The 18,386-nt window shown below is 40.2% G+C and overlaps 1 protein-coding gene across 1 annotated transcript in view; it reads left to right on the top strand.

Annotated features, from left to right (window-relative positions):
• itga1 (integrin, alpha 1) overlaps positions 1-18,386 on the top strand; it is a 222,579-nt gene that overhangs the window by 55,585 nt on the left and 148,608 nt on the right. The window contains exons 6-7 of the mRNA XM_072571632.1: positions 1,300-1,427; positions 7,070-7,218. Coding sequence (XP_072427733.1) covers positions 1,300-1,427; positions 7,070-7,218 — 277 coding nt within the window. The remainder of the gene's footprint in view (positions 1-1,299; positions 1,428-7,069; positions 7,219-18,386) is intronic.

Below are 18,386 nucleotides of genomic sequence, written 5' to 3'. Positions count from 1 at the left end.
TGTCCATACAGCAGAATTGCTGCATGAGGACTCTAATGGTCTGCAGGATGAGCTGTGGATCTGATTGTAGCACAGTTCAACTTTTCCACAAAAATTCCTGGTAGGAGTCTTATGTCCTGGTATCTCTTATTACATGGAATGATGGAATAAAACAGGTTTGTTTTTCTGAACAATTCTGATTACTGTGTTTTTCTTTATGTGCTTTGTTTGAACAAACTAGTGTTAAGGCAATTTGGCAAGTCCACGCTTCCACTGGAATGTCTCACCGGTCGACAACAGAAATTCAAACCTCAGGCCTGTGTTACCTGTAGTATATTGGGAATGGACATGGTAATACATTGGTGATGTACTTCTTGATGTAACAATAACATCAGCAATCATGCGCAAGGGATTGTGAAGCAAGTCAGTTTGAGTGGAATAGTCAATACATGTGGGAGATGTACATTTGGGGAACAGTGTTATATACAATAGTGTGAATGAAAGAGGTTTTAGAAAATCACCAGGGTCAGGCAAAAGTTACTCTTGAGTATATTGATTTGATTTGATTTGTTATTGCAACATGTACCTAAGTACAGTGAAAAGTCTTGTTTTGTGTGCACTACTTGGAGATCATAACATATGAAGATCATAGGGTGATTCTACAGGACAAGGAATACAAAGTTACGGTTGTAAAGGAGGTCCACAAAAAGCAAGATCAACATTAGATGTGAAATTTTAGAGGTCCATTCTGAAGTCTAATAACATCAGAGAAGAAGCTGTTCTTGTATCTGTTGGTACATGTGTTTAAGCTTTTGCATCTTCTGCCTGATGGAAGAAATTGGAAGAGATTATGACTGGGGTGGGAGGGGTCTTTGATGATATTGGCTGCTTTCCTAAAACAATGAAAAGTGTAGATGGAGTCAGCAGATGGAAGGTTGATGGACTGGGCTTTGTTCACAATGCTCTATAGTTTCTTATGGTCCTAGGCAGTGTAGTTGCTGTACAAACCATAATGCATTTAGATAGAGTAGAGAGTGACCATTACATGCCACATACTACCAAAAGCAAAATAATTGTATGGAATAGTCACATAGCTTGTTAAGACATAAGTGTCATTGCAGCCACCCAAAAATAATAACTCTAATTTCTATCATTGGTTGGTGAGATAGCCCACTGGCATCACATTCGGTTAATCTCCCTTTTGCATACCCAAGTTGTGCCTGAATTTCAAAGTTGTCTGCATTTGTTATTGTACTGCTCTTTAAAAATATTGTTGAATGTTAGTTTCTAATTTAAAAGTGCGACAACTTGTAATTGCAGCTTGCAAGTCACGGCTTGATATTGTGATTGTACTTGATGGTTCGAACAGCATATATCCTTGGACTAGCGTTAACAACTTCCTTATAAAACTGCTGGAAAAAATTGAAATTGGACCTCAGCAAACCCAGGTCAGCCAAATACTTGTTTTATTTAAATATTTGTGTTGGTTTAACTACTTATTCAACTGGTCTGAAAGATAATTTGTACAAGAATCATAACAGTTTCTGCTGCAAGTAATCCCAAAAAGGATTTATTCACTGAAGCAGGAAAGCTAGTTTTGAAGGCACTGGGACAGACTGAATGTACATCCGGAAGCAGCACAGAAGGCATCCAATGCTCGTGATGTCAGGTATTGGGGTGGATAACAGCAAATGAGGGTCTATGTAGGCAGTAGTGAGAGTGGTAGTGCATGACCCTTTTCGGAAAGTGGATACAGAGTGAATGTGAGGTATTGGTGAGTCGTCTTCAGCCTTGAATCCCATTCTTTTGGTAGTAGTCCTGTAACCCTCCCCCTTGAACCCTCCTCAATGATTGACATATGAATAATCAGTACTGTATTTGCCCCAGACCACTGACCAACTTCAGTGAGCAGCCCCGAGACATGACTGACCAATCCCTGACCCCTCTACTTCTCTAGTTATGTAATTGGCAAGAACACCGCTCTAGCACAGGTCAGATAGGGGCCATCCCAATGGAACAGGTTCCACTTTCCTCAGTATTGATGCCAGTGTCCCACAAATTGGACTCACTCCTCCCAAGGCAGCTTTTGAGTCACATATTCATCTCTCTAATCAGATTTGTCCAATGCCAATTTGCATTTGGGTCAGATAATGCAGAGATTATAGCTATAACATAAAGCCATGGTTGACATTCCGAATGCCACTGGATACAAATTCAAATATTATCACCCATCCACCATCTTACATACTACAAAGCAGGGCTGCTGACTGCCAGCAGAAAATCTAACCAACAGAGCCTAATTGGAGTTTTATTCTTTCTCTTTCTATGGCCCTTACTATCCCTACAAGTACAAATGTATGTTTACACTCAGCCACATTGCATCACAAACAGAACATGAATGAAGAGAAAATTGCCAAATAACAAGGTACCATGGGCTACTTGTTTACCATCTGGCTTGAAATTTGCAGAAGTGCAGTATTGTTTATGCTGTAACAGAGCCAAGCTTTTGAAGTCTGTGATGAACATGCTGCATGCATGTATCAGTTACACAGTACCAATGTCTCATTAAAACAGAAAGCATTCATTTTCTTCAGCATGTCTGAATCACTCATTGGAGTAATGTCTTATATTTAGTTCTGTGCTGGGCATGCTGTGTTTTTTGCAATAATGATGGGCCACTTTCTCTCAATTCTCTGTTATTTGAGAAATGAGGAAAAGTCTTTGATAAAGCCACTTCAACTGATTGTTGCACAAAACAACGAAATAGTCCAAAACTGCAGAACCCAAGTGATTTATGTTCAAAATTAATATGGAAAATTAGTATGTGCCATAAGATAATGGAATAATACCTTTTTGAAAGAAAATATCAACTTCTGGAAATGACATCAAGGCTATATTCACATCACTGCTTCAGTTGTTTTAATTTTATTTAATTTATTTGCCCAATGTAGCCTAACATCAGTGAACATTCACTTTCGTCTTTTCAACTGAAGTTCTTGGTTGACAGATAATTCATTGAGCAATTTTACAGCATAAAGCAACATTACAGACACTGATACCATACAAGGCATTTGTAACGGTCCTCCTCAGACAGACAAAACCGCATTCCTCCTGTCCAACTCAGTCTGCACATAGCTTTCTGCTGGAGAAATAAGCCTGCTGCACTCCTCCAAGACTGTGTGTTTTTCCGTAGTTAATAAGTGAATTTAGCACAGTCAGTAACTGCTGTCTTGTCTAAAACTTTACTATTTGAATATGACCTTGGAACCCAGGAAAAATGAACTTTTTCTAACAGCAGTTTGCTGATCTAAAGAGTGCCAAATATGCAATTGCCATAAGTAACTGGAATTGATTTGATTGCACAAGTGCTCTTTGAGTGTCAGAAGTAGCCTGCTTTTAAACTCTTGTGTTTGCTTTTCTTCGCTTCACTCTTGCTATAAGAGAAATATAGCAAGAGATGAGGCAATTCTGAATTTCCATGCACAGCCAATGTCGGTTATGTGTGTTCCCCATACATTATATTGTGGTCTACAAGTGTTTTTCTCAGTGCCAGTTGCTGAATGTTTTCCTTCAAGTTATGTGTTTTTGTATTGTTTGACCATTGACCTTTCTATTCATGATATTTTCTATTTTTCCATTTCTGCTAGTTTTACTTCACAAAAGCATTCCCTGATCTTTCTTCCCACTTTATGAGATAAATGTTTGTCTCAGTATTTTGCTGTGGTGCCATAACTGAGACTGGTGACCAATGGAAGAAATATTCACTTGGAGAAAAGAATGAGTTCCTTCTTATTGAAAAGCCATTCTTGAGATGTGGATGCTGCTGATACTTATTGACCATCCCCATAGGCTGGGTAGATCGAGCTGTAACTGAGTGGGGTTCTAGTCTGGAATCACATGTAGACCAGAAAAGGATAGCAGATATCTTTCACTGAAGAGGATTTGTCATACACTATTATTCAAGAGGTTAGCGCAGGATAGCACATTTCTGTTATATCCTTTCACTGTGAATATTCACTCCCTCAGTTCCAATATGAAAGATGACCATTTCAAAGAGGTGTCAATGGTCATGACCACCACATGTCTGCAAAACATCAGCCAAGCAGTATCTTCAGGAGAAAGTGAGGTAAAGAATGATTAAAGCAAAGCTTAATGATCACCATTGCCTATTGTATGGGCAAGTTTCCATCAAGAGTTAGTTTTGTATCGCTGCAGACCAAAGGTAGGAGATTAGATGACAGGCCAACTCTTTCGTGGCACCAATGGCAGCTCTTGATCTCACAGGGACAGGTCATCTTGTAATGAAGCTGATTGTGGGGATGGGATAGGTATCCAGTGGCCTCAATGCTGTCCCTGCTTTATTTCCTTCAGTCAGTATGATTTCGGTGAGTTGTAGCAATGATTTTGCTGCCAGCACATAACCCCTTTTGTTGTTGGAGGGAATTATCTGTCACTACAGCAATGCAGACAATGTTTTTGAAACAAAGTGATGGTACGGTGGCTCAGAGGTTTGCATTGCTGCCTCACAGTGCCACAGAACCGGGTTCAGTTCCACTCTTGGGCAGTTGTCTGTGCAGAGTTTGTACATTTGCCCTGCATCTGCGTGGGTTTGGTCCAGGTGTTCTGATTTTCATCCACAGTCAGGTTAGATGGATTGCTTATGCTAAACTGCCCATAGTGTCCAGGGATGTGCATGCGAGGGAGGTTAGCCATAGGAAATATGGGGTTGCAGGGGTAGGAGGCTGGGTCTGGGTGGGATGATCTTCGGAGGGTCCATGTGGACTTGATGGGCCAAATAGCCTGTTTCCACTCTGTAGGGATTCTATGACAACAGTTCATTTTCTGCTCTCAATCTCTTGGATCAATTAATGTCACCAGTTGTCCTGCCTGCTGATCTTAGTGCCCATGGTTAGGAAAGCAGAGAACCATACAAAGGGTAGGATGTGTTCCAGTTCATTTGAATTGAATTGCGCTTAATCCCTTGCGTACTTGAGATGAAAATTGTGCATGCAAAGAAATTGTGAAAATAATATTAGGTGGTGTCAAGCCAGCACTTATTTCGTTGCCCAAAATAATTCTTTTCCTGCATAAATAGATTAATAAATCAACATAACTATACAGGAAATGTATTCTGATCCCATACCATTATGCAATTAAGAAACATGGGTTTTGTTGAGTTTGTTACTGTAAATATTATCCCCAATGTTTGTTCGATAATTTCTTTTCCAAAAGCCCTGTCTCTTGTACCATGGTGCTACCTTTAGCATAAACATTACATGCTCTGTAAGAGCAGAAACATGAGTATTGTAGCTGTGACTTCCAAGTTACTGTCTCTCTGCATGCTATAAATGCAGCTTTTGAACATCTGGTCTTGATCAGCTGCTGCTCCTTATACAGGAAGCTCAACAAGACAGCTTGTTCCAGGAGGAAACTCCTACAACAACCTTCTGGATTATCTTTTGCTGACAGTAGTATGGCAGCTTTCCATCACCTTCTGCTGATTTTGTTTTATTTATCTCTGCATCCTCATGAAATCCAGTCACTTTCTGTGTGTTTCAGCAATGCAAACACATGACTGGAATATAATATTGTTAAAGATATTCAAGCATACATACTCCAAAGCCAAAGACCAAATACCACACGTCAGAATTTGTGTGTGTATTTAAGTTGAGGAGTCACACTGAGCTCTTAAAGCAGTCTTATCCTTTCATTAAGAATATGTCACTTTAATTTGAAAAATAATTGATCCTATGTTTTCTGAATGTAAAACTGTAACTTGGGAACTCATCTGTAACATTTCATCTTTTCTCTTGCAATAAAATCTGGGACCAATATTTCATGGCTCTCTGTTAATGGGTTTGTGGATTGGAAGTACATTATTCATGCCACTTACCCATTCATCCACAACCTGTCAGAAATTTATAGGTGGGGTGCTGTGCAGATGAGACTTAGGTCACTTGGCCTTGCCTGAACTGAAGCCTTTAAGTGGCTACAGAATGGTTGCCTAGGGACTGCTCATGCTTGGTGGCAACTCTGAGGCAAGGGGCAAGAGCTTAAGATGGGGCAAGCTCAACAAGTCATTGTCCTTGAGTTCTGGGTGGGAAAAGTGGGGGCACCTCACCTAGAGGCCCAATTGTCCAATTTAAAAGCATTCCCAAAATGTTTGCACACCCCCAGCTAATCCTATCCCCATTGACTTTTCCAAGTTTGGCTCCGGCCACTTCATGCACACTGTGCTCTCCATGGGATCTTTATTACAGCCCCTGGCATAAGGCTTGAGCCCTTATCTGATCCTGAAATCCTCACACTTATAATCAAGGGATTATCTGTAGTCCCAGCCATGACTGAAGACCTATCTTGTAATTTGATCGGCTGACAGCTCTCTGAGGTGGAACTTCCTCCAATACAAGAAACATTCCATGAAATGACTCATATGTGGTACTATAACAAATGCCTTCTACAAGGGCCGTGGGGTGGCAGAGGGGTGGAACTGGAGAAAACACCTGAGTAGTGTTACTTCCCCATTTTCAGCCTCTCAAATGAAAGGAACAAGATCCAAGGCCAGTAGCTGCAACCAAGTCGACCAAGCTAGTGAGTGGTTACAATAATGCTGACCCTGGGCTCTAGGCCAAGATGAAAGAGGAACTCCAATTGTCTTATGTAACAATGGAGGTGGTGTAACTGACAGATCTTTGAGGAGTATGGTGGACAGTCTTAAAACAGTATACAGAACAACCTCGATTATCCAAATGAGACTGGCAGGGAGTATTTTGTTTGGAAAACTGTTTGTTTGGATAACTGATCTGATCGTAAACAAAGAAAGCCATACTGGGACCTTGAGATCTTGTTCGGATAATCCGAAATTCGAATAATTGATGTTTGCATTAACCAAGGTTGTTCTGTAACTCAATATATTGGTTACTATGTTCAATACTGCAAAATACCACTAGGACAGCAAAATGCCTTACAATTATTTTGCTGATGTAAGAAACTGGTCCACTGTTTTGTTGTGCTTTCCCTGAATTTATAAGAATTGAAGGATGCTTATGGTTTTATTGCAGTAATGTTATTTCTTGCACAAATAATTTAGGTTGGAATTATGCAATATGGCCATCAAGTCACACATGAAGTCAGTCTCAATCAGTACAGCACAACAGAGGATCTTCTGGAAGCTGCTAAAGAGATAAAGCAGTGGGGTGGAAATGAGACAAAGACAGCCCTTGGAATTGAGTATGCCAGGTTAGTGCTTTGTATCCTAATCACTAGCTTATAGTTGCTCTCTAATGTATATGAGTTTACATGAAGAGAACTGATGGTGATATTTAAACATGGCTAAAGTTTTTCAGGCAAAGCTCTATAAGAATATATTTTTAATATGAGGTTTTTGTTGTGGTTCAGTTTGGCTCACCACCTGTAGTCAAAAGATCTGTATGATAAATAGAGTAACTTAAATGAGAGCTGCCTAGATATTGTCTTCTGTGAACATTAACATATTGCCATCCTTAATAAATCTGTCCACTTTTTGCATCTTCTATTAAACTGGTAAGGAGTGAATTAGAATATTACAATGATTCTGTCAGTATTAAGATTTGATACATGTCATGGAAATGCTTTAAAAGCACTTTGTCCAAAACAATGAAATGACACAATTGTATCAATGTATTGTGATTGTTCTCCTTCCAAATATCCCCAGCATGGTTTAATATTATTCTGTGAATTCATCTTAGAAAGTGTGGCTATTACATTGGCTCGCAAATATCGACATTGTATTCAACACTTACTTTTGAAAAATAGAAGCATCGTAAGTTTACAAAGTGCAAGTATCCATGTTTCAGTGCAGAAACCTGGGGATTTGGAGGAAAATCTATTTCCAAGTATTGGAGAACACTGTGATGTTGGCGAACATAAGACCATAAGAAAAAGAAGCAGGAGGTCATAGAGACTCCTTACTGATAGGTATTTACAGCATAGAAAGCAGCCATTTAGCCCATTATGTCAGAGCCAGTCACCTAGAATAATCCCCTTTTCCATCTGTAGGCCCTTAGAAGCTATGGCAACGCAAGTGAATATCTCAGTGTTACTTAAATGTTACAAGAAACTTTCCAGGCAGTGGGTTCCAGACTCCCATCACCATCTGAGTCAAAGGAATCTCTCCTAAACTCTTGTCTTAGCATTCTACCTTTTACCTTAAATCTATGTGCTCTGGTTATTGACCTCTCTACTAATAGAAAAAGTACCTTCCTATCCACCCTATCCTATCTCTGCCTTTTATAATCTTATATATCTCTGTCAGGTCTCATCTCAATCTTCACTACTCCAAGGAACTGAATTCGGGCATACCCTATCATTTATCACAGTTTCTATAATGTGATGGCCATAACTCTAGTTTTGTCCTTACCAGTGTTTTGTACAATCCCAACACATCCTTGTTGCTTTTGTAATGTATGCCTTGTCTAAGAAAGACAAGTATTCTGTATGTTTTTTTAATGGCCTCATAGCCTGCCCTGCGACCTTCAATGATCTGTGACACAGTTGACCCATTGAAACTAATGGGCCATTCAATAAGATCATTGCAGTTTTTATGGCCTTAGCTCTATTTCTTCCTTTCCTCTAATAGTCCTTGATGTCCTTTTCAGTTAAAAATCTATCAAACTCAGCCTTGAATATAATCAATCACCCTGTCTCCACGGCTCTCTGGGGAAGAGAATTCCAAAAACGAACAGCCTACTGCAAGAAGAAATTCCTCCTAATTTCCATCTTAAATGGGAGAACACTACTTTTAAATTGGTTCCTGAGTTCTAGGTTCCCCTGAAGTCTGTAACAGTTTTGTGTGTCAGTTTGTAAACTAAAATTTCATGAATTCTCAATCAAGCCATTGCTTAAATATATCAGACCAAACAGGAATGAGGAGCTCCACTAAACTAAAATCAAAGACCTTTCTCTCCGTGAATGTATTCCAGGGTCTGTGATATAATCCCCTTCAGATACAGCAGCCATGCGTTGAGCTGTTTAATTTGAACAATCGGTGTCTTCAGCTGCTTTCAGGTTACATGCAGCCAAAGTGCACCTTCCCATTTAGTGGCACAGCCTGTCTTTAAATAGCATCAGGAACTCTGGAAATTGAAGGCCTCAGTAAGACGAGCTGCCAATCAACAACAGGACTAACACGGGGCAGCCAACATATATTACTCCACTGTGGGCTCCTGACCAATTTAACAGTTCTCTTCCACCCATGTGATTAGGCACTGTTGGAGTCTGTGAAAGCGGTGAAAACTTTAGTAAGGTTACAGTTAAGGCCTTTTAGAGTTGAATGCTAATTCTGGAGAGAGTTAACAACTAGAAACAGATCCTCCACTCTTCCAAACAAGGATCTGCAGCTACTGAAGTAATAGAACAAACAGACCTTTTATGGACTGATCCCCACGGGCCTGCTGTGCTACTGCTTTCAATGAACAAGAGGTCTCCAGACAAGCAATTTATCTTATCTGTGCTATTATCCAGGGTTGCATCAATTTTGTTTTTGGTTTCTGTTTTGATATTCTGCTATTTCCACACCTTTCTTGTCTGTGGTTTGCATCCTTTGATTTTAACTTCAAAGTACAGAATAGTTGAATGATGCCAATTTCAGTGTTGCCAAAAAATGTATCATTTAATTGTGTACTAGGAAATAGGTATTTTAACAAAGGAAGGTTAATTTTTTTTTAAGATCCTGTGAATCTTTCATTAGAGGAATTCTCACTGCTGTGCAAGACTTTTGAATGCTAAATCTGAGTCAATTTGTAAGAAATCTGTTTCCAAGCTTTCCAGCATTTAGGTAGTCTAAATTACAGGATATCCTCTTTTCAACTTGTTGACTTGGGCACACAGAACATAGAAATCAAATATAGTGGTCTTGTCTCAAGTTTACAAAATCTACAATTAAAAATATTGATCATATGCAAACCATCCTTTAACATAATCAGATTACAGCGTTACAGAATGAAACATAGATTTCCAACTCAGCAGTCGTCAGAGCTTAAATCTGACATACAGATGTATCAACTTAGATAATGAGGCAGTCTGTAACTGCATGCAGTTCTGGAAAATATCCAAACTTGTCAGTGGCAAGAAACCTTCAGACTACATAAATGCTAGGAACGTTTCCATCTTTAGCAAGCAAGAGCATAACCATTTCTCCTGTGGCATTATCATCATCAAACCCCCAACAATTAACATCCTAAAAGATACCATTGATCAGAAACTGAACTAGATCAGCCAACTGCACAACGAGGCTAAAAGAGGAGGGAAGAAACTGGTTACTCATGGGGTATGGACATTTCTGGCTGGCCAGCATTTATCGCCTGACTCCTAAAGCAGCTATCCATTCTCCCAGACTCAAGTTTACCCACACCTTTGTCTGTCCAACTGTTTTTCTCTCTCTTTGAGCTCTATCTCCCTCTATCATTGACTCTTTCCCTCCTCCCAGCCCCATCTTTTGCATAAATACCAACCTTTTACTACCGACCATAGTTCTGAAGAAGGGTAACTGGAAATGAAGTGTTAACTCTGATTTTTATAATTTTTTTTAGAATAGATTTATTTGATTACTTACAGTGTGGAAACAGGCCCTTCAGCCCAACAAGTCCACACCGACCCACCGAAGAGCAACCCACCCAGACCCATTCCCCTACACCTAACACTACGGGCAATTTTAGCATGGCCAATTCACCTACCTGCTCATTTTTGGACTGTGGGAGTAAACCGGAGCAACCGGAGGAAATCTACACAGACACGGGGAGAACGTGCAAACTCCACACAGTCAGTCGCCTGAGGTGGGAAATGAACCCGGGTCTCTGGCGCTGTGAGGCAGCAGTGCTAACCACTGTGCCACCGTGCTTCTCTCTGAAGATGCTGCCAGACCTGCTGAGTTTTTCTAGCAATTTCTGTTTATGTCCTTGATTTCTAATCTCCTCAATTCTTTCTTTTTTTTTATTATTTATTGCCTGTCTCTAATTACCCTTGAGAAGATGGTGGTGAACTCACTTCTTGAACTGCTGCAGTCCATGTGGGTAGATTCACGATGCCCGTAGGGAGGGAAGGAATGGTGATATGTTTCCAAGGCAGGATGATGCATGGCTTGGAGATGAAATTGGAGGTGGTGATGTTCCCATGTAACTGCTGCCTTTGTCCTTCTAGATGGAAGTGGTCAAGCATTTAGAAAGTGCTGTCTAAGGATCTTTGGTGAATTTTGTACCTTGTCGCATCTTGTAGCGTTTATACTGCTGCTACTGAGTGTGATGGAGGGAGTGAATGCTTTTGGATTTGGTGCCAATGAAATGGGCTGCTTTGGCCTGGATAATGTCAAACTTCTTAAGAAGGCAGGAAAGTGGGGAGTATTCCATCACACTCCTGACTTGTGTCTTGTAGATTGTGGACAGGCTTTGGGAGTCAGGTGGTGAGTTACTCGCCACAGTATTCCTAGCTTCTGACCTGTTCTTGAACCCCTGTACTTATATATTCTATCCAGTTGAGTGTCTGCTCCATAGTAAGCTCCCAGGATGTTGATAGCAGGAGATTCAGTGATGGTGACACCATTGAATGTCAATGGTGGGGGTGGGGAGTGGGGAAGGGTGGCAGTTCTATTACCTCTTAATGGAGATGGTCATTACATGGCATTTGTGTGGTGCACATGTTACTGACCACTTGTCAGCCCAAGCCTGGATATTGTCCCAATTCTATTGCATTTGAACACGGACTGCTTTAGTATCTGAGGAACCATGGCTGGTACTGAACATTGTGAAATCATTGGTGAACTTTCCCACTTCTGACCTTATGATGGAGGGAAAGTCATTGATGAAGCAGCTGAAGATGATTGGACGTAGGACACTACCCTGAGGAACTCCAGCAGAAAAGCCCTGGAACTGAGACGACTGATGTCCAATATCTGCAACCATCTTCCTATGTGTCAGACATGACTCCACCCAGCAAAGAGTTTGCCTCCTGATTCCCATTGTTTCCAGTTTTGTTATGATCCTTGATACCACACTCATTCAAATGCAGGCTTGATGTCAAAGGCTGTTATCGCACCTCATCTCTGGAATTCAGCTCTTTTGTCCATGTTTGAATGAAGGCTGCAATGAGATCACAAGCTGAGTGGCCCTGGAGGAGCCCAAACTGGGTGTCACTGAGCAGATTATTATTGAGCCAGTGCTGCTAGATAGCACAGTGATGACACCTTCCATCACTTTACTGGTGATCGAGAGTAGACTGATAGAGCGGTCATTGACCAGATCAGATTTGTCACGTTTTTTTGTATACAGGACATACTTGGGCAATTTTCCATACTGTCGGTATTGTAACTGTACTGGAAGAGCTTGCCAAGATGAGCTGCAAGTTCTGAAGCACAAGTCTTCAGTACTACATCCAGAATGTTGTCAGGGCCCATAACCTTTGCAGTATCCAATACTTCCACCTGTTTCTTGACATCACATGGAGTGAATCGAATTGGCTGACGATTAGTATCTGTGATGCTGGGGACCACAGGAGGAGGCCGAGATGGATCATTCACTTGGCACTTTTGGCTGAAATTATTGGGAATGCTTCAATATTACTTTTGCACGCATGTGCTGGGCTCTTCCATCATTGAGGATGGGGATATTTATGGAGCCTCCTCCTCCAGTGAGTGTGTCAGTGAGCTCCACGTACTTCACATTTTGGACCAACTTGTAGAAAAGTAGAGCCAGTTTTTACGTGCACATTCTAAATTAAGAAATTAATTGATATTTTAAAAGTTATATTTGAAAGAAAGTGTCAGTGTCTGTTATTTTATATTTTAAGGAGGGTTAAAAAATAAACAATTTTTGATAGAAAAGATACAGTGCTGAATTTGTCAATTAAAGAGTGCATTTTCAAGTTGTTTTTAAGAGATGTAATCATGTGATTGCTCATCATACATTTCAGAAGAATGTGAGGACTTTCATTTACGATTCCTGTCGATCTGAATCATCCCCTTAGATATTGGGCCAAGTCAAGCAACAATTCAAATTATAAACCTCAAACCCACTAAAAGGAGTGGCTGATCTGCTGAATCTGAGAAAATACATTAAGGTGCATACTTGAGGTAACTCTGGCATCCGTGTATGGCACACAAAATACTGGCATGTTGGCTGTTCTCACTCCTGCTGATTCCTCCCCTTGCTGACATGAATCCAATGATATTTTTTCACACAGAAAACCATCATTATTACGCCTCTCCTCAGCAACTACCATGCTATCTAACTATTGCCCTTCTTCCAGTCTCCCTTTCCTTTCTAAAGACCAGGAGTGTTTTGTCATGTCACAGCACCTTCCAAACCCACAACAGCTACCACCTACAAGGGCAAGGACATGGGTATACCACCACTTGCAGGTTCCTCTCCAAGTTAAATAGCATTCTGACTTGGAAATATATCACTGTTCTTTCGTTTTCACTCATTCAAAATCATGAAACCCTCCCTAACAACACTCTATGTGCATATCAATTAGATGGACTGCAGTGGTTTTCAAAAAGATGGCCAATAAATGACTAACTCTCTTCAGTCTTAAATGTCATGTAACAGTCCGTACATACCATTGTTGGATTCTGTGATTTTGTTGCCACAGTCAATTTTTCTCACTGACAACATTCCTCCTTGCGCCCATTTTCAACTATACTTTTGCAGTTGTCCATTCAAAACGTTCCATGTTGTTATTCTATCCACATGCTCAGGGTGCAGTTCCTCCTGCTGTAAAGTGCACCAAGACATGAGCATTCCAGGTAGATATAGGCTATTGCTGCCATCTCTAATGGCTTATTAAAAAGGAAACCAAAAGCTGGTGTTATACCAAGTTGTCTTCCAGCTTATGAGATAGTTTTAAAATTTGATTATTTTTCATCAATGAAATTTGAACACAAATCAATATTGGGAATGCAAAATTTACTCTTATGTGATAGAAATTGCTTTTTAAATTTAAAAAAAATTGGAGTATTCTGGTTTTGTGCCAGTCTATCATGCCTTATTAAACATGTAAAAAATGCTGGTGAAGTATCAATTTGTCTTCTAGTCTGTGAAGAACAGGCACAAGAAACAGCTAGTGGTATTTTTTAAGAGGGTAAAGTTACAGTTGAGACAATTAAGTTGACAAGAAGAACAACTTTTTGTTGTACTCTTTTTCTGAATAAATTGGCAGTTTGTCGAAGGCTAGAATACATCCAGTCTATTTTTGGATAGGGATGAAATCCTCCTGACACTGGAACTTGGAAATGTCAAGTAGTAGGCCTGAATTCAACAATTGTAAGTTGTCAATGAGAACAGTACTGAGTTAGAATTAAGACATTCCATTTCCCCATCATATTATTTGTTAGTTTTCTTATCTTTTCACTCAAATGGGAGAAGTGCTTAGTTGCATACACTCAAAGAATGTGACACATAACAATCAGAATAATTCTTGGCCATTATCTCATTAATACTTTGCAACCTGTTTAATTTCTGACATGCACTCCATATATCAGCATTGAGAAAGTTCAGTAAATGCGAGGGGCACAAGATTGAAACCATACATTCAGCATTGTTGGCCTGTTCTATTTTCAAAATATTAGAAAAGAATTACTTAAGGCATTTGAATATAGGATTCCTATCTTATCGATTTAATTTATTGAAAATGAAACAATAAGAAATCCAATAAATGTTGCCATAAGAGTGAATGAATGCCCTTTGACCATAGGGATATCTGTAGCATTGCTTCCAGATGCATCTTGTAACCTAATTTCCTATGAAGCGGAATGTAGCCACTCTGTTGTCTCAAGTGTAAAGATTCAAACATGCTATTTTTATAAGCTAGCTATTGCTTCAGCAAATATATTGTTTTTCCTGATGGTTTTCAGTCCTGATCTCAGACTCCATGATTGTACAAAACATTTCATGTTCTCAGCATTAAAAGCTCGAATTACCAAACTTATTCCAGAGAGTCTGTCCAACCAGAGGCCATTTTGCTCTATCGTGCTTTTCGCGGCAACACAATTGATGATTTGGGGACACTGTTTCTAAATTGTGAACTTCTAAAGCATATAATGGTTATTATATGATTCTGGTCCCATAAGTTTAAATGGTGCTGCTATTACGCGATGCTCTTATAACATGGGATTGCATAAGAACAGAACTACCACATTTGGGAAAAAGTAGTTAAAAGCCATTTACAAATCAGCACAGGGGCAATAATTCATTTTCATAGACACTTCATATCTTGCAAACACTGTAGTGTGATTGCTCATGTTGATGCATTGACCAAGAACTGTCAACTTCAGCACCTCTGCAAAAAGCATATGGGTGAATATTTTTATTAACAGTATTGGAACAGAAAACTGCATTGGGAGCCTTGGAGTGCAAATTTGCTTTGCTATTATAGAAATTGCTTTTTAAATGAAAAATATTGAAGTATTCTAGTCTTGTAAAGTGACACATTCTTATCAATGAAAAAGTTTGAGAATAATAATAGATTTGTTGGTAAGGAATGAGAAGCAGCCTTTAGATTCAGGGAAGAGAAAGTGAGGACTGCAGATGCTGAAGATCAGAGTCAAAAAGTATGGTGCTGGACAAGCACAGCAGGTCAGGCAGCATCCAAAAAGCAAGAGAGTTGACTTATCAAGCTTATGCTTGAAACCTCGACTCTCCTGCTCCTTGGATGCTGCCTGATCGGCTGTGCTTGTCCAGCACCATACTTTTTGACTCTGAGCCTTTAAATTCAGCTTACAATAGTAAGTTAGTATTAGTACTGCTGTTCAAATAATTACCTCACATAGGACTAGAATTTATCCTGTTTAGTTATTTCAAGGTTGTCCTTCAAGACAAATGAAAATAATAGTTGTCTTTGTCTCCAGGGAGCAATATGTTTTTGTCATTGGAAGGGTGGCCAATTATCTGGTTTTGTATTGGGCAGTTCAGCTTTCAGCACATCCGACTCTGTTCTGCTGCTGGATGGCCTTTGATCTGATACTTTGAAGTTTGTAATGTTGGCAGCACTGCAACCTAGCCTGAGGGAACTGTCTGTTTATTTGTTGATACATATTGACCAATGTGGAGATATAAAACACAGGAAAACAAAATCAACCATTAGAGACTGGGTAGTTCTGTGCACTACTCTATCAGCCTCTTTACTTAAATGTTTGCCATGAAATCATTTCCAGAACAGCAGTTGGCTTTATAAAAGATGTCATAGCTGTCCTGTGACATTTTGACACCATCCTTGACCTGATATTGTCCTATCAGCCATAGTGGTTAATATCAACAGTTCTGGCAGCATCTGTAGAGAGGAAGCAGAATTAACGTTTTGAGTCCAGGGCCACTTCTTCAGAACTAGTCACTAGTTAACTCTGTTTTCTCTCCCCAGATGCTGCCAGACCTGCTGAGTTTCTCCCGCATTTTCTGTTCTTGTTTCAGGTTTTCAGCAGATGCAGTTATTTGTTTTCTTGTGGTTAATATCAATGTCAGTCACTCAAAATTATATGTAGGTCAGTGAGTGCCCGCAGTAAAAGCACCTAGTTGCCAACACCACACCCACACCATGACATTAGCTACTATTCACCAATTCATAATGACAAAGAGATTACATTGTTCAATCTTAACTGCTTAAAAAATGTAAAATTGTAGCAAAAACCAAGAAGGGAAAGCACCATTCTTTCTCATCGCTTTGTGCTGATGTGAAGGTGCAGGTAGTCCCTAGAAAGGGGAGATGTGAATCAGCATATTTTATCACAAAGAGTTAAATCTAACATTCAAACTACAGGTATGTGATCATTGATCATTTTTTAAAAAATCAGCTACATAACCTTAAGACAATAAAGCAGATTATCGCTGAACTATATATTGTACCATGTTACGAGGCACTACCAATCTTATAGTAGTATCAACTACTGCAGTGTAAAAATTGAGAAAGAAATATAGGTGATTCCTCTGTGGTGAGACTTCATATGTGGATAAGAAAAGGCAGAACACTTGGAACGTTGTATCACAATATTTTGTGCAGAAGCATTTGGATTACATTAAATTATCTTTCTCATGTTGACAACTGAAGCCTTGTTGACAACTGAACAGGGGTACAACCAAGTGTTACCTCTTAATTCTGACATATTTCAAATTAGAGAAATGGATCCAGCATTTATTATCGGATCAGATTTAATGACAGAACAAGGCCAATGGGCTGACTGGCCTCCACCTGCTTTAATGACTTGTGTTTCTTACATTCTTATTTCTATCATGACAGCCAGAAAACATCAGGACCAATCAAAACACAAAGTACTATGCAAAGTCAATGTCTTCTATCTCAACCTAGGGAGATTTTCTGCATATTCAAATGTTAGTTATGGAAAACTATGTCCATCAAAAATTGGAAGTTGCTGTAAAGGATATTGTTGCAGCCAGCTGTTTTATATAGAATCCCTACAGTGTGGGGACAGGCCCTTCAGTCCAACAAATCCACACTGAACCTCTGAAGAGTAACCCACCCAGACCCATTCCCCTATGCTCTACATTTGCCCCAGACTAATGCACCTAACCTACACATCCCTGAACACTATGGGCAATTTAGCATTATCAATTCACATAACCTGCCCATCTTTGGATTGTGGGAGGAAACCGGAGCAGCTGGAGGAAACCCACACAGACACGGGGAGGATGTGCAAACTCCACAATGATAGTCACCCAAGGCAGGAGTTGAAGGCAGGAGTTGAAGCTGCGTCCCTGGCGCTGTTTTTTTTTAGATTACTTACAGTGTGGAAACAGGCCCTTCGGCCCAACAAGTCCACACCGCCCCGCCAAAGCGCAACCCACCCATACCCCTACATCTACCCCTTACCTAACACTACGGGCAATTTTAGCATGGCCAATTCACCTGACCTGCACATCTTTTGGACTGTGGGAGGAAACTGGAGCACCCGGAGGAAACCCACGCAGACACGGGGAGAACGTACAAACTCCACACAGTTAGTTGCCTGAGGCGGGAATTGAACCTGGGTCTCTGGCGCTGTGAGGCAACAGTGCGAACCACTGAGCCACTGCATCACCCATTTGGCTCTTAAACTGAACAATACAACATGGTATGCTGTTAAAAGCCATCATGTAGATGCAAAAACACCATTTTCAAGCTCTGTGCTTACTTAAGCAGATCCGTAAGCAGAACCTGGCAAATAAGGAAATTCAGTGACTTTGTTGACGTAGGTCAGTCTGAGCAGTGACAGCAGCCGTAACAGATTGAACCAGGGGATGAACAGCGACAGCGGGATACATATCTGAGGAGTGGGATTAGTCAGAGAGACTATGGGGGTGAACAGCGATAGCAGAAGCATAGCTGAGGAGTGGGGTCAGTCAGAGCAAAGGTAGAATTGAATCTAGGGACAGAGCTCTGGAGGTGACATT

The sequence above is a fragment of the Chiloscyllium punctatum genome, chromosome 1 (genome assembly GCF_047496795.1).
Source record: "Chiloscyllium punctatum isolate Juve2018m chromosome 1, sChiPun1.3, whole genome shotgun sequence".
Classification (NCBI taxonomy): domain Eukaryota; kingdom Metazoa; phylum Chordata; class Chondrichthyes; order Orectolobiformes; family Hemiscylliidae; genus Chiloscyllium; species Chiloscyllium punctatum.
The sequence above is the reverse complement of the archived record's forward strand: the minus strand, read 5'-3'. Positions and strand labels throughout refer to the sequence as shown.